This window comes from Amblyomma mixtum, chromosome 1 (genome assembly GCF_055824585.1).
Source record: "Amblyomma mixtum isolate Tamu chromosome 1, ASM5582458v1, whole genome shotgun sequence".
In the NCBI taxonomy this organism is placed as follows: Eukaryota; Metazoa; Arthropoda; class Arachnida; order Ixodida; family Ixodidae; genus Amblyomma; species Amblyomma mixtum.
In genome coordinates this window covers 308,806,760-308,829,507 of record NC_143012.1, presented here as the reverse complement: position 1 = coordinate 308,829,507, position 22,748 = coordinate 308,806,760, and the positions used below count along the sequence as shown (strand labels likewise).

Here is a 22,748-nt window from a genome sequence, read left to right as displayed (position 1 = left end):
AGCGGAGCCAAGGCGACAGTGGACGCGCTGTAATGAATGCGCCACCCGTAACGGACACAGCACCATGTCTTCGTTACCTGAGTGTGTCACTGCAAGCTCAGGGACAGAATCGCCGGTCCAGTGCCGGGGTCGTTATGACGACGCAACATGGAACACGACATCGCTGATTAGATTAGCCCGGAGTAACGGGGTTCCTCCGCCGAGGAAGCATCCGGAATGGACGCCATCTTTTTTCGTTAGCGGGATGTAGGTGAGAGCCTCACGGGATTAGCGCAATTTGCACCGGAGACGAAGATTTCGTCCCGCATGCCCGCGCGCAGAGTGAGGTGCGGGAGTAGGAAGTTGTGATGTAGGCCTCCACAGGCGTGTACGGGTAGGCAGAAAATACAGACTAAGCTGCGTCCGCTTAATGGGCGACGTAAGAACTTACTTCATCATTTACTGTGTTGTACTTGTCGCGTATTATGCAAACGCTGCAATGAATTTTGCGATAAGCTTGAAAGAAATTTCACCGCCTTATGCTTAACTGCTTTTAAAGTCGATAAAACAAATGAACATAGACACAAGAATAAAGTAGGTACGACAGAGCAGTTTCACCCTAAGAAATGGGAATTTGTCAAAAATTCGATTGGATATGTTGTGATTGCCTACTGCAATATTGTTGGATGAGTGAACATTAATAGCGTGTTGCGGACAGAACCAGTTCGCACTCTCTGGTGGCATGTCCCATGCTTAGGGTAAATACCCAAGGTGGAGTAGATTTGTAATAAGGGAGTAGTTATTAGCATCCACCCAAGCGCAGCCATACGGCTACAAGGTAAAGCTAGCCTTCACGGAAACTTCATAGTCGAAGAAAATTTCATCCTGGTCTGGGGTATGAACCCGGGACCCCTACCTCACCGGAGTAGTCGGTCTAATTAAGAAAGCCACGAAGCCAGAGAACATTGGCAGGTTAGACACCGTCAATGGCAGGTAGTAGTTTTATTGCTCAAAAAAAAAAAAAAGCTTACCGTTGACTTCAAACCCGAAAATGTATCCCACTTTAGTCTTGCAGGACGTGAATGGAACCTGTTCTTAGAAATAGTGCTTCTTGTCAGGAGTATTTTTTTTTCGCCGTATTTCAAAGGTACTTGGAACTTTTATGAAGACTTTCGTTCGCGTTCTTTCGAAAGCAGTTTTTGCAATGCCTATGATTGCCTTAGACATGGGCGCGAAAAAGCTCTATATTACCTTCTGAACATTTACCTTCACTTTATTTTTACCATATTCTGTGGTTGGACTACTATGTACTTCTATCTAAATATTTCTTTCCGGCTTCTTGGTGCCGCCCTTATGACAAGGGTCTTGCAAAGTACTCAAGTTCTTTACAACACTAAAAGGGTGTGTTCGTCCAATAGGTTTGTTTCAGGTTATCAATGCTTAGCAAACACCTCGTAATTTCTCGCTGTTCTATAGATACAAGTGAAAAAAAAAAAGCATGCGAATCTACTGGCAGAGAGTCGTCGTAAACCTGAAAGTCAAAAACAGTTCCAAAATCTATATTCACACTACGACTTTTAAACAAAATTGCAGAACGCTGTTAAACGTCGTTCATCTAGAATTATGGACAGATAGAAATATTTGTTCACCCCTATAAATCTTTCAGCTATAATTTACTTCCTTCCATAGTTTCTCTCGCTGTTCCTGCTTACTGAAGAAATAAATGAAAGAGAAAACAGTTTCAGGTTCTGACGTATCCAACATGCCCGGATGAGCTCTCGTACCCAGCATAACACGCAAAAGGAGCTCTCGCTGGAGGATGAAAAGTAGTGACGCCGTTTATAAACATTCCGACGAGCTATTTCAGAGGCCACGCTCACAATGGTTCGCAACAACAGCAGTAGCGAAGTCACCACGCGGCCGGCATGAACAATGGGAGAGCTCCAGAACAGAGCGGGCTCGTACCGTGACGGACACGCCTCCGTGGGCAGCGGGTCTCGCATTTGTCTTCCCAATAGCGGCCACCAGACTCGGGCATAAGAAAACTTTTGAAAGTGGCGTGCGCAAAGACTGGCGCTTCGCTCACTATCGTTCTTACATGCGAATCCGAGCTCTTGCTATCGTGCGGTGTACGAGATTCTGGTCCGGATTTCACCAGAAGCGTGTGCGTTTTTCTCGGAGGAAGGATGGTCGTGCTGCCACCACTTCACCAGTTTCTAACTGCGGTTACGCAAACACCGGTTTCCGAGCACGGTTATTTCGATTTGACTGGAAAACAAGGAAGGTAACTGCTGCGTTTTTATGCCATTACTGAGTGCAACCTGTCATGCAATATCTCAATTTAAGCGTCTCGTAATACTATAAGCGTAGTGCACGCTGGGGAAATCACATGGGCACATTTTGGGTCTGCGTCCAAGCTTTTCCACGTGAAAACGATCGTAGCGAGCCTAACGTAATAAACAGAACGTGTACGTCGCGGCAGGGAAGAATTTGTCTTCATCACAACGAAAAACGGATCTCAGTTTACTTATCTTAAATACGTGGAGATCACAGGAAAAATTCTAAATTTGCTTCTTACAAGATTCATGTTAGCAATGTTTGAATTCACTGAGCTCGGCGCAGGCATTTTGTCAGCTTTGCACAGTCAGCTCACATAAGCATACATGAATCATCATGATCACGTGCAAGGACAGGTCTGCGGAAACCCTAATGTTACTAGATTAATCTCGAAGATTGCTTCCTTCCGGCTGTTTGTTGTGACAGCACTGACTGAGCGCGAGTTCCTCAGTTTCAGTTAAATCCCTTCCAAAACCATATTTCTTGAGTGAGCCCTTCTGGATACAGTACATGCCTGTATTTCGTTTGAGCTGAGGTTTTGGCAATGCAGGAAGAGGTCGAACCTAGCGGACATAACATGATGAATTTCTGTAAAGTCAATTACGCTTTATATTTCGATCCTGCTTTACTGGCCTCATTTCAAATTTCCTCATAACAGCGCAGTAATTAGATTAGTGACGGAGGTAATTAAGGTCCAGTTAAATTAACACCGTTCGAGCTTCAGTTTATTGTAATCCGCCACTTTTCATTACATGATTCTAAGAAAGCACGCTTATTTAGTGAATTAGACGAAGTGCGAAATATTAAAAATGTAAAATACTCTGTACGTTTTTTCTTACAAGTGATTTATACTAGAAAGCAGAACAATACGTGGTTCTAACAAATCGCAACACCCTATCATCGCGTGCTGCCCTGGAAATATTTAGTTGGTGTTAACTGAATCTCCTTTCCGAGCCACGTGGCTTGAAATACGGGTCGCATTAATTTTCGACAAAGCCACCCACCAAAAAGCGGTCGTTTTCCTGACGCCGTAGATGGCACACTTGCACCATTTGCATTACACATCACGTGAGAAGCACACAAACAGCGTCTTGAGTTCACAGCGAGCTGTGGAGAAAGAGGGCCGGGGGGGGGGGGGGGGGGGTAAGGATGATGCCTATTTTAGGAAATAGGCATCATCGGCATGGTCGCTGTCTTCCTGACCCAACGCTAATCTTTTACAAATCTTAACTCGGACAAGCACGCCTAGCAATGGTACTTTAAGCAGACACATTCCATGGTAAAACCCCCATTTTCTTTTCATGTTTTATCCGTGTGCTTCATAAGACCATTCAGCGCTGTACTAAGGTGTTTATCGCAGGCATACTCCCACAAAGCGCGCATCTTTAACGTCTACATTAGCCCTCAGCACCGTTTCTTATACAACAAAGTTGAAGTTGAATAATTTCTAACATCACCCGCAATGTCTTCCATTCTTTTTTCTCTCTTCCATCATTCTTTCCGATCTTTTCCTTCACGTGGAGCTCGTCAAGGAAGGATGCTCGCTCTTTATTGTCTCTCTCACTTCAAGTGACACTCGTACTCTAGGGCAACATGCTAGGGAGAAAAAAAGCGATGCTAGTTCTGTCTTAAGAAAAATGACGGCAGCTTGCGAATTTACGAACCGTTTGTCAAGGCAAGAGTTAGGGCCTAAAGAACTGGACGGAGGAAGGTGAGAGGGTATCGACCGAGACAGCCGGCGATCGCGGAGTGCTCGGAGCGGCCACGCTATACCACTGCGGCGGTCGATGAGGCGACCGGCAGTAGTGGCGCGGGTGCGGTATCCGAGCAGGGTCGGGAACACCGTCGCGCCCCTGACTAGAGACCGCCTCCGCAGCATCTGTAGCTCACCCAGCCTTCTCTCAGCAGGATGTGACTTAGCTGCACTCTTAGAGAGCTCGGGCCATGACGTCGCCGATACACGCTAATCTGAATCGACTAAAGCGTCGCAGTCGCATTTTGACTTTGCGTTCATCATGTATACAAGTATTGCACATTTCGCACGCAGTATTTCCGCTTTCTTTTAGACGAAAAGTTGAACTGAGAAACAACAGTACCTAAAAGTTTTGTCACAACGTGTTCTTAAAAAAAAAAGCATCATACCTTATCATTTTTTTACTCTGACTCAACAGTTTTTTATTACTTCATAGTCTCGCAGAAGTACATCATTTTTTTTTTTTTCGAAGGTGCCCTCCGACAGTAGTGATCTGTACCTCGTTATTCAGAGGTGGAGAACATAGATACTATTGTACTTTCACCGCGCAAGATAGATTTAGGGTCACTTTACGACGGAACGAATCACCGGCCCGTCAACGCAACGGTTTGGTTCGAGACCCTTTTCCCAAATATTTCACCCCAGAAAAGCAGAGCCCCTGGCCGAGAGAACCCTTGTACCCATTAGAAAACCGGTGGGTACAAGGAGGCACCTGGGGATCGAACCCGCCACCTCCCGAATGCGAGGTGGATGCCCTGCCATAGGACCACGCTTCGGTTAAAAAAAAATTATTTCACCACAGTGATACAGCTCTACCTCCAGCAGTACGATGTCCACGTTGCATTGAGTCGAGGCCTACCGGCTGCGGCCGATGTGTCGTAATTAGTCTTTGGAAGTTTTAAAAAGGTCTCTGTGAAGTGTTCCTTTATACCACTGCGCCTGTGGTTTCAGCTATCATTGGACAGCGTGGTAGAGCTCTCAGGGCTGTGAAAGAACATGAAAACAACGGAAGCGGGACTTTCGAAAATGCACAGAATTAAAGCAGTAAGACTGCTACGGCAGGCCGACTGCGAGCCTTGATGATAAATTCATCAGCGCTGCTACTGGAACAGAAAAATGTTACAAAGACAGCATATAAATGATGCCTTGGTTATGATATTACCGACCCATGACGGAGTTAGTTCTTGCAGAGCATGGTGACTCTTGCATCGGCTTTAGCGATACCATGATACAGTTGCTTTTGGTGAATCTAGTGATAACGTCTATAAATCCTGTCTCTTGGAATCACTATATGTTTCCGTTGAATTATGCCACGCATGCCATGTCTTTAGCGTATCTTTTAGTCTGTGATTCATTTAACACTACTTGGGCAATCAGTCGTAAAAAACAGTAACTTGATATTGATAACAGCTGGAGGCACCTTTTAATAATGGCGACAATAAAACTATTTTACAATCAATAATCATGAAGTATTTGTCAGAAAAACAGGAAAAAAGCAGGTGGGCTAGCCAAATATAGCACGGCTTTAACAATGAACTCCGATGATGCAGTTGAGGACAACATAGCATAAAAGAAGTCATCATTTATGAAGAACGCAAGAAGAAATGCAACGACACTGCTCCCAGGAGGAAGCAAACAGTACAATTTACCTTATTAGCAACTGCAAAGCAAATCATTTATGACGTACAATAAGCGTTACAGATATAAGCCAAGATGACTGAAAGCTCAAAATGATGAGCCTTTCAAAAATGAAGGCCACTCTTCCAAGATTTGTCGGAATAAATTACGTGTACCTTTTGCTGCTTTTTCGCGGTTTACGCGAAAACACTCCACTCGGTCTTTCCTCATATTCACAGTACTTTCTTTGCGGAGAGCACTACTCCCATTTCATGGTGCTCTTGATGCGAACAAAAAAAAAACTACATACGGGTAGACACAACACAGCCAAAAAGATGTTCCACTTGCTTTTATCCCCATCGCCCCTCAGTGGATCTCTTTCCACATTTGATCTCTCTCGTCTCTAGGAGTGGTGTCCTACCCGCACTTCTTCCTGACCAAACCCACGACGCGTCGTCCAGACAGTGCTCGGACAAGCGGTTATGGTTAGGGCAGTTCAAGCCACCGCATCCTGACAATCTGGCCAAGTGTTCTATCCCTCGCGTGGCCCCACGCCGTTCTTTCTTTCTTTTCGTTTCTTTTTGCTTCGCGGTCCACGGGTGAGTACACAGTCCTGCGCTGTTTCCTAGCTCGTTGGGAACACGACAGGCTTAGCGGAGCAAGTGCGGGTGGCGGCGGGGGCGCTCCCCCGGCGTCTATTCGCCCAGAGCCGCGTGTAGTGCAGAGCCCCGAGCGCCACCAACCACGACATACGAGGCCGCATCGCGTCGACTGGCTAGCCGTGCACACACACGCGCGCGCGCGCGCAGACGCTCGTCGAGGGGAAGAGATGTTGCTGCTTCTGGCGCGCCGGGTTGCCGAAGCCGCAGCAGCAACAGAGGCGGCAGCGGTAGCAGTAGGGGAAGGAAGGCGGTTGCGGACGGCATCACCCCTCCCCACCTCCTCTGCTCTCTTGCACGCCCTTCCTCGTGATGGCGCGTATGACTAAGAGCAGAGAACTCGGGCGCCGAGAGATCTCGGAGCCCTAACTTGATTAGGACCCTTTTCATCTTCCGCGAAGGCCCCGTTGTTTTCCATCGCTCCTTCCCTATCCGCGCGCGCAGACACGGGCCCGACGCCGAGCAATGAGCCGGGGGTCTGCCGCACCCCACTGCGCATGCGTCGCCGACCTCGCAGCATCGCCTCGCTCCTCCTCCCCTCCCCTTCATCTCATCTTTCCTCGTGCCGCATCCTCCGCTTCGCTCCCTCCTCTTCCGTCCGCGCTCCGCATCCTCCGGCTCCGCTTCGCCTGGCGTCTTCTCTCGATCCTCGCACTCTCTCTCGCCCTCTTCTCCTGCGCCGCCTTTGTTCTGGCCGGGCCCCAAAAAACACGCGCAGCTTGTGGCGGCGCATTGTTCCCTTCCAGCCATCGTCATCGCGCATCTATGGCGAGCTTTGCAATCTCTCTTCCTTTCAACGCAGTGCGCCGTTTCCGTCCGCTGTGTTGCTGCTTTTGGCCGCAGAGAACCTCCGAGTGCGGAGGCACTCGTTGTTCTCTTCCTCTTTTTTTGTGTACTATCGTTGACCGACTATTTCGTTTAGAGAAGGCGTGATCAGCCGTCGATGATGGAAAGAACGTCTTTTTTCGCAAGCAGTTCAACTGCGAAAACTGCATCTTTGTTGTTGATGTTGCAAAGCAAACAGGGGCATTCTTTTCTTTTTCCGTAGACAATAATGTTTCTACGGTGAACGGTGACGCCGAAGGAGGAGAAAATAATAAGGAAACTTAAAAATTATTCATTGAAATTTCAAAATCACTCATTCTCGCTCTGTGTGAGTCACTCAAAGCGCAATTATGGCGAATCATATTCTATACGCATCATACGACGTCTTCTGTATGGTAACAGTGATGTTATGAAAGCGAGCTTTGAACTCGATGTGAAAAAAAAAATGTTTTGCTTTCCTTTCTAAGTAGAAAAAAAAATTCGTAAAAGCGTGTAAAAACGCCATTATCAAATTTCATAAAAAAAAGAAATTTGAAATTGGCTTCCTGATTATCTTTGTACCTAGTTCAGATAAAACATCCAGTTGATTTAGTCTATGATGTGGTTCTAATGTAATGCGAAGACTGTGTTCACTATTTCGTTTTGTATCGCCTGTTATTTTTCTTTACACTGTTTCTATGCTAGAAACAGCAAGCTGTATTTGAGGTTAATTTTATTTAGCTGTTTTTTTTTTCATGGCTCAACTTAACAACATGATCGTAAGAAACAACTTTAGCCACAGTAAAAAGATATAGAAGTTAAATGAACTAAATGACCGACTGAAATGGAGACGTTCTATACGCACACGAACGCAGGAAACTTAGATTAAGTCATATCAACTTAAAAGAACAGTTCAAGCAACATAAGCTTGCTCTGGACGCAGACATTCAATGTATATGAAGGGCAAGAAAAAAGGAACCATTTGTAACATTTCTTTTCTGCTCTTAAATCAGCATCATCTCAGCGCTATTTTACAACATAATTATGTTACCATCACGCAAAGAGAAATTTCCCGCTTAAAACTTGGCGCTGCGCAGAGAACCGAAAGGACAAATTTGTTTTTGCGAAGGATGCAATTTTTCTAGTCCAGCGCTCGAAAAACTTTACGCCGCGCACGCTACACTCCTAAGTGCTTTTTTATTGGCGATGGAAAACCGCAGCATGCCTCAGAGCACCCTCTAACTTCTCACAGACGCGTCAGAGCGTCTGCTGCTGTCATCAGTATTCATTCGACTCCAAGATATACAAGGCCTCAGGACTCGCGTAAATCTCTTTCATCTCGACCTTTTTTTCTTATCATTCCGACCCTTCCTTTCCAAGCTGCGTGGCTTGAAATACGGTTCGCATTAATTTTCGACAAAGCCACCCACCAAAAAGCGGTCGTTTTCCTGACGCCGTAGATGGCACACTTGCACCATTTGCATTACACATCACGTGAGAAGCACACAAACAGCGTCTTGAGTTCACAGGGAGCTCTGGAGGAAAGAGGGGGGGGGGGGGGGGGGGGGGTAAGGACGGAGGAGATGGCGCGTGTCGGTTGCGCGCCCTAATAACGGAATGCATCTCATCTGTTGATGCCTCTGGGACGACAGAGTGAATGCCATCGTCTCCGCGGTCTCACCCCGCGTTCGCTGGTGCAGATGCCGGCGTTGTTGTGGAAGGAAGGAACGAACGAAAGAAGGAAGGAAACCGAGCGGGACTTCCGCTGTCTCTGCGGCGCGAACGCCATCGTTCTTAGTTTACCCCGCCGAGTGAACGACGCCGCCGCAGGCGCGTGTAAACGCTCCTTGTTTCGAGCGTCGAAGTAAGAGGCAATCAAGCAAAGGGTTCACCACCACCACGTAAATCACTCCGGTTACGAGATTGGCGACGGCCTTCGCGTTCGTGGGGCTGTTTTTGTTGTTGTTTTATTCATTTTTTGGTTCTGCAAGGACCATTTCTGAATAGCTTGTCCCCGCGACGTTTGCAAAGAGATGCAATCTCGCCTTCGAGAGGGCCGGGAAAGTAGCGCACGTACAGTTTTAGAAAAAAGATGGGTGGATGCACGAACCATCTGAGAAGAGCGTTGTTTTCTTCAAAGGTATCATTTTAACTCCATCATAAGCGCTCTATTCTGTTTTTCTTTTATCATTTTATTAAACATTAAAACGCAAAGCTTTCAGTCTAAACATGCGAAAATTTACGAAGGCGCGAAAAATATGCGAACACTAAGCGAACGACATTTTCAAGTTCATGCATTAATCCCAAAGAGACATTCTCAAGAAAAATCATATTACAATACGAATTAAACTTCTAGCCGTTATTTTGCGAGCCGATTTATTCGCTTTTATAGTGCAAACACACACGCGTTCACGAAGAATAACTTTGCAATTAGAGCTGTATTTTGCTGTAGCACTCATTTTGCACAAGCATTTCAAACTCCTGACCCGTCACCGTTAGTTCCTGTATCCGTATGCATCCTCTTGTCTCTGCCTAATTAAAGCTATTTTGGCTGGTCATCGGAGAAGTCAGGGCATGAAGAGAGTTGGGATAGAACAGGAGATTAGAGATAGAAGAGTATGTGATGCTCAAATATGTAAAACGAAGCTAAAGAAGAATAAAGGTGGCACTTGTAAATGTGCGCTAAAGTTACCTTTCTTGTTACTCTCTACTTCAAAGGCAAGACTGGTACACTGATGAACAGAAAATTTGACCAGTTTGTTGCGTTTATTTTACAAGAGTCCGGAAAATACGAGGAGGAAACACCAAGCGGACACAAAGAGCTGACTTTCGACTGACGTTTTATAACCAACAAACATCTTAACACATTTTCTCGGCAGTATTCAAAAAGAAGAACAGACAATAATCATCGCCTCATTTCTTCTTCTTTTCACTCTCTCTCTCTCTCTCTCTCTCTCTCTGTTGTTCTTTGGGCACATGTTAAACTTGTTGAAACATGGCGCGCAGGTATGTGAATTCACGGCTGTCCAGCGATACTGATGGTCTATTCAGGCGTGTAAATGCACCAATGTCTAAGCAATAGTCCTCAACCAACTTTCTTACAGTCTGGTCCATGTTTCTTTAAATTACTGACGTTTGATGAAAAAAATGCGGCTCCCTTCGCTTTGTATTCACGAAAGTGCAGGATTAATTTGAAGCTGCACTATTCTTTTCAAGAAATTATTACGCCCCCTCAGACAATCGTTTAAGCAAAGATCTGGCTGGAAAAAGGAAGAGGTTAGACTACATTTGTTGCACAGTCGATCATCCTGTTTCCGCGTTTTGATCTTCAAATACCTCCCACTCTTCCTCCTACATTCAGCAATCAGCTTTGTCGCGCTGCTAACAGGAATGCGTCTGCATGCCTGAGTAAACTGTCAATGTCACTGGACAGCTTTGAATTCGCGTACCTGCAAGTCATATCTCAAGAAGTGGAATATGTGTTCGAAGAATAAACAAGGGATGGAGAAAAAGAGAACAGATAAGGTGATGGTGTTTGTCTTCTTTATTTTCGATATTCGATAGGAGGAAGTAGAAAAAAAATGTATATCCGTGGTAAAAAAAAAAAGTTAGCTGAAACTCAGCTCTAGGGGTGCCTACTTCGTGTTTTGTCCTCGTTTTTTTTTTTTTTCCAACGATGTAATGTGGCGAAATATAGGGGGGGGGGGGGGGGGGGGCTGGAATTCACATTTGAAAACCTACTTATTCGTACCCGTGTTGCAAATTTGCAAGCCCAAAGCGCAGTGCACTGGGCATCGCGTTTTAGGGATCGTTCAAAAGGCGCTGTTCACTGGATGATGTGCTCTCATCACTAGGCCCTGGGAGTTGGGCACGGGGCTTTGGGCACGGGGCAGTTGGCACTGAGCACTATACAGATGCCATTCAGCCGGTGGCACCTGCAGGTTCGAAGCATACACCGACAGAGTCCCCTACCGCCTTGTCACAGCACTTACGGTCAAAGGCTTTTAGAGTACAATGGTTCTCAGATATGGAATGAGATTCCCGATGACATCAAACTCAAACATTTTTCGGCCTTATTGAAAAACATTTTTCTTGTCTGTCCAGAGCTGTGGGACTAAATGCGTTTGTATTTCGGTTTATACATTTCAGAATATGTTAGGAGAAGGTAAGTGACGCCAACCAAGTAAAATACAGGAAAAACACGACGTTTCGGGACCGGCTCGGCCCCTTCTTCACGGTGTGACTACGGGCGAGCGCAGCTTGGCTTTTTAAGCCCCTGTGTGGAGGACCTGCGGGTCAATGGCCGCAGCCCATGGACGTAGGATGAGGGGAGAGTCCCCAGGGAACGATTAACATTCTCTCGTGTTTGCTGTATGTGCCACGACTCGAGTAGAAGCCTCCTGCGTGGGTTAGCTTCCGTTTCCAATACAATGGTGCTGTCGAAGTCAATTGGGTGGTCACACCCTTCACAGTGTTCGGCCACGGCGCTGCGTTGACGATTCATGTGACGGACGTCCGCTTTGTGTTGGTTCATCCTTTCCGCGAAGTTCTTCGTTTCCCCTATGTACGACGCCGGGCAGACGGAACACGGAATTTTGTACACGACGCCCTGGGCCTTTTCTCTGGGCTGCCGGTTTTTTGGGCGGGGGAGAAGGCGACCGATAGTGCTGGTCGGTTTGTGCGTTGTCAGCACCCCTTCTTTTCCGAGAATGCGACCGAGCGTCTCGCTCACCCCTCTCACGTAGGGGATGCAAACACGTTTCCGCTTCTGGCATGCGTCTGAGGAAATAATAGACCGGATTTTGTTTTGCCTTTCTTGCTTCCTGATAATGCGCCGGATGAATGAGAATATGTATGCGCATTACATATTTGCAATGCCGCGATTGTAGTATAACACGTCCTTTTGTACATGTATAGTTTGGATGTCTGCCATTTCTTTTGTGGATATCTTGTATTTGTACCTTTCATTAGCCGAGCTGGCTATGAGTCGAGTCAAGTTCTGATGTATTGGTTTCACAAAATAAAATAATGATGATGAAAAAAAAACGTGCGAAGCATACATGATCGAATGCTCGAATATGATAATTTACGTTCTGAAAGGGATTCCGGCGGGTCGGTGTTAATAGATATTGAGGTTTTTAAGCATTCTCCTCAAAAAAGTGGTTCGAATGTGTAAAGCTAGGAAAAGTTCAATTCCGATTCAAAATTTATATTTCGAGTGCCTTTTTTGCACAGACTTATACAACAGATATAAACTGAACTCATCCTTGACAGGACGCGACGAGACGATTGAGCAAGTGCGTCACGCGACGAGCGCAAACGCCGTTTCGAATATCCTCCTAGTGGAAACCACGTTCGCGCGAGCGCGGTTAGCGCCAACCCTCCGAGACACCCCGCCCTCGACTCGGCTCCCCAGAAGGCAGCGGACCTCGGTTCTCCCCGAACTGCAGCCGCTGAGCATTGAACCAACCAGGCGGAAGACGCGGTCTCCACGCTCAATTTGCGTCCCCGGACGAAGCTCTCCTTCCATTGGCTTTTTCTTCTTTAGTCGTGAATTCGCGCTGTGTCGCTTCGTGGTCTGCGTCCTGTCTGGTCCTGTAACACGTTTTCGCAATATATGAGTAGCGCGGCTCTTGCGCAAAGCGAAAAGAAGCGGAGAGAACTGGTCTAGTTCGATGTAGTTCATCTTTGTAGCATTGCAAAAATGCTCATATTGGTAAGGCGAAGAAGACGACGAGGCATTGTCTAAAAGCGAAATCCCCCACCGTGAGTTTGTGCCATTGAGCCTGAGGACATAATCATCATCATCATCGCCATCATCATCGACGCAGTCTTAACGTGCGCCTTTGTCTTACTTACCCGCAAATAGTGGAACGTGTGAGTGTATGCCTGTATTTGAAAGAACGTCCGTTATCTTCTGGCGTCAAAAGGCTCGACAGATTATGGAAGCTTCCCATGTTAGAACAAGACAAATACGTGTCTGCCTTTCTAATCTAAGCCCAACATAGTTAACCAGCTCTAGTGAAAAGAACCTGAATGGACTGAGCAAATTTAAAGTCTCTGCGTGCATGTGGGTTTGGTACTCTTTTCCTTTTTGCAGTTTGAGTTTCCGGCACATATAGACAGCGCCATAGGTTAAACTATTGTTTTCCTTTGTCGAAAAAGAGCTTACTGTTCTCCGAATTTTCCTGTTTGTTTTTCCGCATTTGTGTTCTGTTGCTTTACGCTGCTGCCAAAATGTTTGTGGCTACTGCCAAGAAAGTTCATTTACCTTTCGTGCTGCGTTTCAATACTAAAATCACATCGCGTACGATCGGTCACTCAGTTCACCAAGTACTGCCTTCGTAGTATTGTACTGCCTTGGTAGTATTTAGTAGTTATTCAGCAGCAGTAGTCACTAGTTCTGCTTTTTCTTCTATCGCTCATACTTCCCAGAAGTTGTTTTCCTGTTCTTTTTCTTTATATGATATGTTTCTTCACCTCTACACAATCCGCAGCCTCGAAAATTTCTATTTCACCACAAAGGGTGAGTTTTCCGCTGCATCGTCGCTCAGCGTAAATACAAGCATGAAGCGATCACCCAGCCACTTGGAAAACGTTGTTTTCCTTTCTCGCCAAGTCAAAGGAAAGCTACGCAGGCCTACATAGGTTCACAATTTATTCCACGTTTTGCCCGTCTTTCGGTACATTCGGTACTGTATTCGGCACCCGTAGCTTACGCTCCTATCGCCGCTCGTCACATTGAGTAAGACATCCGCAGTGAACGAACCTGAAGCGTCTTTTCACCCACTTACTACACGCCCGTTGCTGCATAGTGTTTTATTCGTTGATGTCTACAGCGTAGTTTGTTCTGCCGCGAAATTTTTCTGCGTCTGCAAGCACATGATCGTATCCGCTTTACGTGACTTTCTACCGCTCATCGAGCAACGGTAACTGTGGACGTGTTCACTATATGCGTGGAACATATTACAAGGTTTCAGCGCTTTACTCCTATGTTTTAGAGTCATCTAGCTTTGAAGCTACAGTGCCGAAAACAGAGAGGTAGTGAGTTTGCTGGTTTTCATTTTTAACCTGTGCTTATCTTTTTTTTTTTTTTCCTGGGTGAAAGAGTGCACTGTGTGGTGGTTCACATCTTTTTATTGGCGCTTGTGAAGGAGAAGACATTCGGGCACAGGTAATCATCAAACAGCAGGGGCTTTCAATCATATTCAAAACCAAAGTCGGAGACTTCTCGATCACTACACTCTGAGCACAAATACGCCCATATGGGAGTAAAAAAGGGTGTGAGCTGTTCTCTAGCACTCCCTTTTATAAAAGGGAGTAAAGGACAGCTTACTCCCTTTTTACTCCTTTCTGTATAGAGTGAGCGACTTCATAACGAGCTTTCTAAAAAGTACGAGTTGGTGCCTTGCCGTGAATGCGTGCGCGCCCTCTCACCGGATGTAATCCGATGCCTGGCTGTGCTGTGTCCCCGCAGGAGCTCTGCCGTACAAGGTCTACACGGCTGCGGCGGCCGCAGCGGCGGCGGCGCACGAGGGCGTGCTGACCGAGAAGCGCAAGCAGCGACGCATCCGCACCACGTTCACGTCGGCGCAGCTCAAGGAGCTCGAGCGGGCCTTCCAGGAGACGCACTACCCGGACATCTACACGCGCGAGGAGATCGCCATGAAGACCGACCTCACCGAGGCACGAGTGCAGGTAAGCAGCACTCCTCTCGCAGCATCCACTGCGTACTCGCAGCAGACCAGCACTCACCGAGGACGATGCGCAAAGTTCTTGAAAACGGAAATACCTCTGTATTCCTGTTCTTAATCGGAGTGGCTAAAAGGGACACGGAGATCGATTCGTACGAGCTCATCTTTAATGACAAGCGAGGTTCTTTTATGCCCTGTATATTTCGATGAAGGCTAAATTCTAGAGGCCTGTGTACTGTGCTATGTCAGTGCACCTCAAAGAACCCCAGGTGGTCGCAATCTCCGGAGCCCTTCACTACGGCGTCCCACATAGCCTGAGTCGCTTTGGGACGGTAAACACCCATAAGCGTACACCTTAAACCTAGCCCTGTGACCTTCTTTTCCTTCTTAGTCATTCGGGTGTAACCCTTCGTTCTCGCGTGATGCGGTAACGTGTATCTTACATTAACTTGGCAATGTGCGTGTCCCGCTACGACCCTTAGCATAGATGGCGTTGGAAGAAAGTACGCGATCATATTTTTCTGCGCACGTTCACAGAACACGTGTGCCTCTCTGTCAGTGTTCTAATAGGAACTCCGACAAGCAGAGGGAGCCAACAGAGATTTGTTACAGAAAACCAGTTGCGGTGAGGCGTCCGGTACTGTAGCGGGACAGCCGTGCAAACCTAGAATTTCGTCCAAGAGTTGTGAGCAAGCGTAGTATACCGGAATGCTCACCGCATTTCGTGCCTACAGGGACCGGATTATTGGTCCGCTTTCCGTCTCCCTGTTGAATATCTCTGTAGAGAGCACAATGTCGCTGCTTGAGCGTTCGCACAGGAGGTGCAGGAACAACAATAGGAAAGCGAACACATCACAATCATTAAAGCAATGGCTACTCCGCTAGGCTCAGTAACAGGCAAGTTTTTTTAGTGTTTTATAGATCGTTTTCCTGTGGACGAACGATACGCATCAGGCATTTCTAACCTCCATACAGCAATAAGCAAAGAATGAGTACATGTGTGCAAATTGACAGTTCCCTGCTATATAGGACATAACAGTGTGCCCACTGTTCTTCATGTCATCCACTTGACACGGATAAATGTACTATCGGGGACAAAAGTGGTATACTCCATGCGGTGGGAGCCGGAGCAATGAAAAACTGCGTTGCACCGCTATCTACAGGCGGCACCTGGGATCCAGACAGCAAATGCGTGACCTTTATTATCAGCAGGCATGTCGCTTGGCTTGTTTGAATGTTTCGTGCTTTAGCTCGCCAAAATGCCGCAGTTTTCCGTAGCTCCGGCTCCCGCCGCGTGGAGCATACCACTTTTGTCCCCGATAGCACATACAGACGCCGAGTAACTCGTGGGCCTTCCGAGCTCTCAAGGGCTGGCACGCGGAAACAGCGATTTCAACGACATTATGTAACGGTAGGGTCACTTTGTATCGCCAGTATCCAACCCCCCCCCCCCCCCCTCCCCCCGTTTTTTTTTTTCGAAATTCATTTCATAATCCGTGTATTGTTGGAGACTTCCTTAATCACAAGCGACTGCGGAATGATCTTTGCGGTTAACAGTTTTTTTTTTTCTTCACGCGAAAGAAAGGAGCATAAACGCTTCCGGCACCCAGCAAGGCCAAAATATTCCTATCAAAGCAAAGTATCGTTGTCAGTCTTAAGAGGTGTACTGCGAATATCGATCTTAAGCCAAAGTTCTGAATGAAGTTGCGCGGTGTACTACACAGCGCGAAGCTATCACCAACGGAGCACAAAATATACGCTCTCCTCATTTTTTTAACGGCGCTTTTTCGCTCTCCTTCGCTTTATGAAGCAGCCACCGTTGTGCCGTCAGCGCCTACGATTTCCACGTCGCCGACACTCGTAAAGATAAAGGAAGAACATAACTGTTATACTTTTAAAAATGGCGACCGGGCGCGGCCCAAACGTAAGTAGGAAGTCGCTTCAGGGGGCACCTGTCAAGAAAAGCGAGGGGAGCGAATTTGAGCTTAGGGAAGCTGAAAAAGATACGTATCGTATCTTCAATTTATCTGCTTTTTGCACGCCCAGCAAGAACTCTTACAGGATGACATCACTTATGAATTGCTCTGCCAATTTCAGTGCGTTCATTGGTACTCTGAGTGGCCAATGAAAGGTTCACTTTAGTAAACAAAGTTTGACCTCATTGGTGACGGTATGACCCTTATTTGAGATTGAACCCTTCTAAATGGGGTGAAATATGACTGTGAGATGAAAATTCAATGTATGAAGAAGATTCAAGTGCTAAACGGTCCAGCAGGATGAATCCCTTACCTCCCAAACGACCATAAAAGAGCAAGTGTAACGCCGCTGCTCCTATAGAGCACATCACGGCCTAAGACCCAGCACCCTCGAAAGGTTAAGCCTGCCTCTCCTGAAACGCCGCGGTGGTGCGCACCCCACGGCTAGCCATTTGAGCGGGCACGTCGAGCCATTGACGAAAACCATTACAGCGTGTTCAATGATCTCCCGGAAAAGCTTTGCGTCCCGCTGCGCACCAATGGAGCCCCGCGGCTGATGCACGTGGTTCGTACCCGGTTGACTGTGTCCCGCTGGCCTCTCGGTTGACTGATTCCAGCTGCCGTTGCAGGTGTCTGAGCCCTCTCTGTGGGTCCACCGTTCTTAACAATAATGCGGCTCCCATTGCGGCCTCTGTCAATTCAGTGTGCAGCACCAAGCGTTCTCTTCCGCACCAAACAAGTTGGACGACCACTAAGCTGCAACAACTTGAAAAGAGGCACTCTTGGGGACGCTGCAGTTTCGAGCGATATGTATTAGCACTAGGCAGCTTTAAATGCGCTACTACACTTTCCGAGCATACGACGAACTATGATAAGTGGTTGTGGCCGCCTTTTGTCGCGGGTTTCCGGATTTTAATCTCTTCATTGTCCACGGTAGCCAAGCGGAGGCAGGTCTGCTTAATTTCTTTGTTTTAACCAACTTTAGTAGTTTTACCTTTCTTATTTTTTCCCCACATTCAATGAGACTTAATCAGTAAATTAGGTTCTTCAAAGACTGATTTATCAAAGTGGTGTCGAACGGTGTTAGTGCAGGCCTATTCAGCAATACTTAACTCTCATAAGGTGGCAATATTAGCAGTAAATTACAACACCCGAGTGCCCAGTGCTCTTCGCGCTGCTTACTGTGGGCGAGCGGTCGTTCGTGTGTTATCCAACTGTTGAGATACAGTTTTCCATTAGAAACTCGCACCTATTCGTCAACAGTCCAACGTTTCGGCAAGTCAAATTATTAAAAAGTTACGTGCAGCACTAGTTCTGCGAGGATGGGAAACCTATTGTATACAGAAGGTGCTAAGGGTTTTCCTTTACGGTGCCCGTCATAGATCTTGTGGTTCGTGCTGTCCTATAAGATATCCGTTGTTATACTAGTGCACTTTTTTTTTTTAAGGCTAAGTTTACCTTCATAAGTTGAGCGATGTACAAAGTACGGCTTTTCTATTCACTGCGCGAACTAGCAGCTAGGGCTGTCGTTTTCTGCTTCAAGCTCTATTCGACACAGATCTCGCGACTTGAATGCAGTTTCCATCCGCGAGTTAGAAATTTAGCTACGGAAATATCTGCTGCTGTTAATGAGTGTGCAGTTTGTTTAGTGTCGAAAACAAAACAAATACTTCCTCTTTCGGAGAAGCTTTCCTCACATTCTGCATTCCAGAGCTTTCGAAATATTCGCGAGCGAAATATTCGCGAGTATTCCCCCAAAATATAAAAAAGTACACTACAGGCAAGTGTTCTTCCACCGCAAGAAAACCATCTACAGATATGAAATGATGAAGGAAGCAAGTCCTGGCAGCACAAAAAGCGTCAAGAGTGACGCCGCAGTAACTCTAGTAAGCTCGGAATCGAGAACGCCGTGTGGGGGGCACCCAACCGTGCTAAACGTCCTTCCGCACGCGTAGCACGCTAGCAAAAGGCCGACGGGAGAGCGAAGGGAGGTGGGGGGGGGAGGGGGGGGGGGAATAGCACGGTTGCTCTGTAAGCCACCCTCGCGCCTTTTGTTTGTGTTCCGATCCGCGTAGCCAATGGTTCCGGTACTATACAGCGCGCCACCAGTGTCAGGCGCCCACCACAGCCCGACTGGTTTGTGGTGCCCCGCGCTCCGAGCAGCACACACAGACACACTGAATACCCCCTGCCTGTACAGCGGCCCTTCTCCCCTGCCTTCCATTCGCTTGCCCGGCATGCTCGGAACTGCATGCTTCCTCGATTTTCCCCTGATGAGCCGGCTGAGATAAACGAGCTTATAATAAAATAACAAGTGCTGCCCCCTCTCCGCTTCACCCGCACTACAACTCGAGGGGAGGTGAGGTGAAGGGGGGATGCTGTGTGGAGTGGGAAGGGATGCGGCCACCGACACGTGACCGGTCCAGAAAGGGTGTCGCCGAAAGCAGAGCGAAAAAGAGACAGAAAAGCAAGCAGCGGGCCATGCTGCGGGTGCAGATCGGCCGCCGGACAGAACTGCAGCAGCAGCAGCAGCAGGTTCAATCTAAGAGAGTGCTCAGTTTTCTATCGGCACGACAAGCGGACGGGCGCTTTGAGAGAGCGCGCCACGAAGGCCTAAAAAGCGTGCGCTTTCCCGAAAGAGCGCGCGCGGAGCTTTAGGCTGGGAGGCCACTCTGTCAAGAAGGGCGAGGGAAGAAGAGCCGAGCGACACGGTCGGCTGTGTGGCGTGTAAACAGGGGCCGTTATTAAAGCGTCATCCCCGTGCTCCTCCGCTACGAGTGGATGGAGGAGAGCGCGACCGTCCGTCCATCACGTGGTCAGCGTTCGCGATCCCGCTGTCATGCTGCAGCCATCTGTGCACGGTCTTTGGCGTTAGGCTGCTTCTGATCACGTTTTCGACGGTAAAGCCGTAAATCTGAACACGTGCAGGAGCGAAGATTGTGCTCGCCAACTTCCCCGGGGTGATTTCCATGTCGCTTTGGCACCGTTTCTAGCCATATTCTCCCATTAACGCTGGCTGAGTAATGACATTAATTTTTATAACGGCTGCCGCGACGTCATTCTTTCCTTCTTAAATTTTTATGAGTGAGAAAACATGCTTTGTGCGTTTGGTTTGTACCAGTAATTATATAAAACTTACTTGTTGAACAGTGATTCAACATTCTAGCCAGTTCTGAAAAAACGACACTGCGTTAGCGTTGACATTTCTCAACACCCAATCTGTTTAAATAAATTCGTTCTAAATACGGGTGGACAGCAAAAAGGGAAGGACGAGCTCACTCAAAGCATTACAAACGAGGCGAATTTCACAACAACGAACATTTCTGAAGCAAATACGACGCGTTTCAGATATAAACTCGTGAAGTGGCCTGAAATCTAAACTTTGATCGCATTGCTTGTTTCAAAGCTTCTTTAACCAGCACTGAACTTAGCAAACAGGCGCGGTTTTATTTCAAAGATACACACGCCCGACAACTGGCAGCCATATTCCCGCTCTATAGAAAGACCCAAACTGCACGAGCTCCTCTTGCCACTCAGACCGTCGCGAGCGCATTAATTCAGCTACAAGCAGCCGCACCGAAAGCTCCGTTGTAAAAGAGAAGCGCACGCATCAGCGCCAGCAGGACACGAAATGACGCCTTATTTAACGCAGGCCACACATCTGCGCTCGCTTCGTCGCACAAGCAAACTAGAGGCGACAGCTCACCGGGGAACAAGAGTGAGAAAAGTAAAGGGGGAGGGGGGGGGGGGGGGTACACTTGGATCGGGCCCTCAGAAGACAATGACGGCGGCAGGCGCCGTGTTGTAATCAAACTGCCATCTCTGACCGCGACAACCGGACGACGTCGAACGACGACCGTCGTCGTTCGGAAACACTTTGCCACAGAAGCAGTGGTAGGGGCGTTCGCCGCAAGCACCACACAAGCAGCACGTGTCCGCGGCACGCGACAACACGCGTTAGTGCTCCGGGCGTCCGCCGCGCGACGCTGCTGGCGCATGTGCAGCACGTGGCCTGACAAGGGGCCTCCTGATTGGTGCACGCGGCGCGAACCGGGGTTGGTCGCGTGTGTGGCCTGGGGCCATCTGCTCCTCCTGCTGCTCGAGGCGCTCTTGGCGGTGCTGCTTCTGGGGTCCAGAAACCAACCCGCAGCTGTTTGCCGTATAAGAGAAAGCGAGGCAGGTCGAAGTACGCATCTGGCAGTTGCGCGCTGAACTATCGGCGGACAAAATGTCTTTGAACCCAAGTTTACCGGATTGAATATTTTGCAGGCTAACCACGGCATTCTTTTTCGTTGCTAGACGAAGCTGTTGCCTCTCATATAAAGAGAAAGTACAGGGAAGAAAAATGTGTAAAGGAAATGAAACAAAAATCAGCCATTTGAAAAAGAAAGACTTAAAAGATTTTTTCTTCAATCTTGCCGTAATAGAGGTCGATCATCATGTCTACATTAAACACTAGCATTCTTTTTGCAACAGCGTAGTTTGGAAAAAGCAGTGCAAATTTTTAATATTTCGGTTCGTAGGACGTCTTTTATGATGATGTCTAAAGCCTGTTGTGACTGGACCTGACCTACTTATTCTAGTGGACTACAAAGCTGACATCACTAGCCATCCGCCGCTGATACGCAACAACTTGAGTCAATCTAAGCGGATGAAACTGGCTCCTTGTGCGAAGTTTACGTAGTCCCGACGGAGCGCTGTTGTGCCCAAACCAGATTCTAGAAGTCTGCTATTGTCTTCGCTGCCCCGCTTGCACGACTGCATTCTTATTGTTGTTGTCGTTGTTAACGCTTTCATTCGTAAACTAAGGTATGTTTTAATTTAACCTCTATTTTAATTGAGAGAACAGGCTTCCAGCGCTGTGCTCACATAAGGGCACACTGTGAATGAGAAGGGGCGGAAATTATGCTTGTGTGTAACAGCACTTGCACTATTACCAGCTCCAGATGCCAGTCACCCAGCCGCAGGACGAGTGCTTTTGAGTGCGTTTTCAGAGCGACTGAGCGTACTTCGTGAACACTTACCCTCTCGGTTCATTAATCACGGACGCCATTTGATGCTGCGTAGGGGAGCACGACAGGCTGCTCTACTGCCTCTTCGCTGTGCGCTATCGCACTATCTCCAGCATCGCGCTGCGCGACACGATCACAGCGGGAAGACAGGGACGATGCGGCAACTCAAGCCAGCTTCCGTCCGTGCAACCAAGTCCGCCGCGCAGTTGGAGACCATTTTTAAGGAGGTTACGATTGATGCTTACCGCGATTACATCGACCCTGACGACCCCGTGTGCATGGGCCGCCAGGTCATCTTTTAGTGCCGACTCGGTGCTTCGATGCGTTCCACTGATTCTTACCTGTTCTAAATGCTCCACTCTGCAGGCGGGCTTTACTCGAGCGTACATGGTGCTACGCGTTTGTCCGAAGCGAGTCTGCGGGACCTTTAGAAAGTGGCAGATGTGCGGTGGTGGTGGTGGTTCACTGATGACTATTTCGCGCCGAGCCCGACAGGAGTACGGGAAAGAGAAGTGGGCGAAAACCGGGGTCGCTTTCAAGGCTTGTTTGATCGGCCTCATACGGAAGCCGTGTTCAGAACCTACTGTGCCCTCGCGCCTGTTCTGCATCGCTCCCCCCCCCCCCCCCCCCGTCACCGCTCCTCTCTGTTCGACGACGAGTACCGTACACTAGACGTTCTCTCTCTGCCTCCCCCCCCCCCCCCCCCCCTTCATTTTGGACCCTCTGCTCAACCACACCACACACAGCGCCCTCCTCTACACAACCTTTGGCGCACAACACAACCCAAGCACTCTCCCCCTCTCCGTTCTTTTCTTCTCCTTCTCATCGCGAAACCGGGCTCCGCAAGCTAGCGCGGGACGCTTGGTTTCACGCATTCAGTGCCCTTTTCAGTCCCCGCACCTAAGCTGCCAACTGCG

The 22,748-nt window shown here is 47.9% G+C and overlaps 1 protein-coding gene across 1 annotated transcript in view; it reads left to right on the top strand.

Annotated features, from left to right (window-relative positions):
- LOC149372376 (uncharacterized) overlaps positions 1–22,748 on the top strand; it is a 76,528-nt gene that overhangs the window by 22,666 nt on the left and 31,114 nt on the right. Inside the window, exon 3 of the mRNA XM_089586161.1 lies at positions 14,627–14,847. Within this exon, the coding sequence (XP_089442287.1) occupies positions 14,627–14,847 (221 nt within the window). The remainder of the gene's footprint in view (positions 1–14,626; positions 14,848–22,748) is intronic.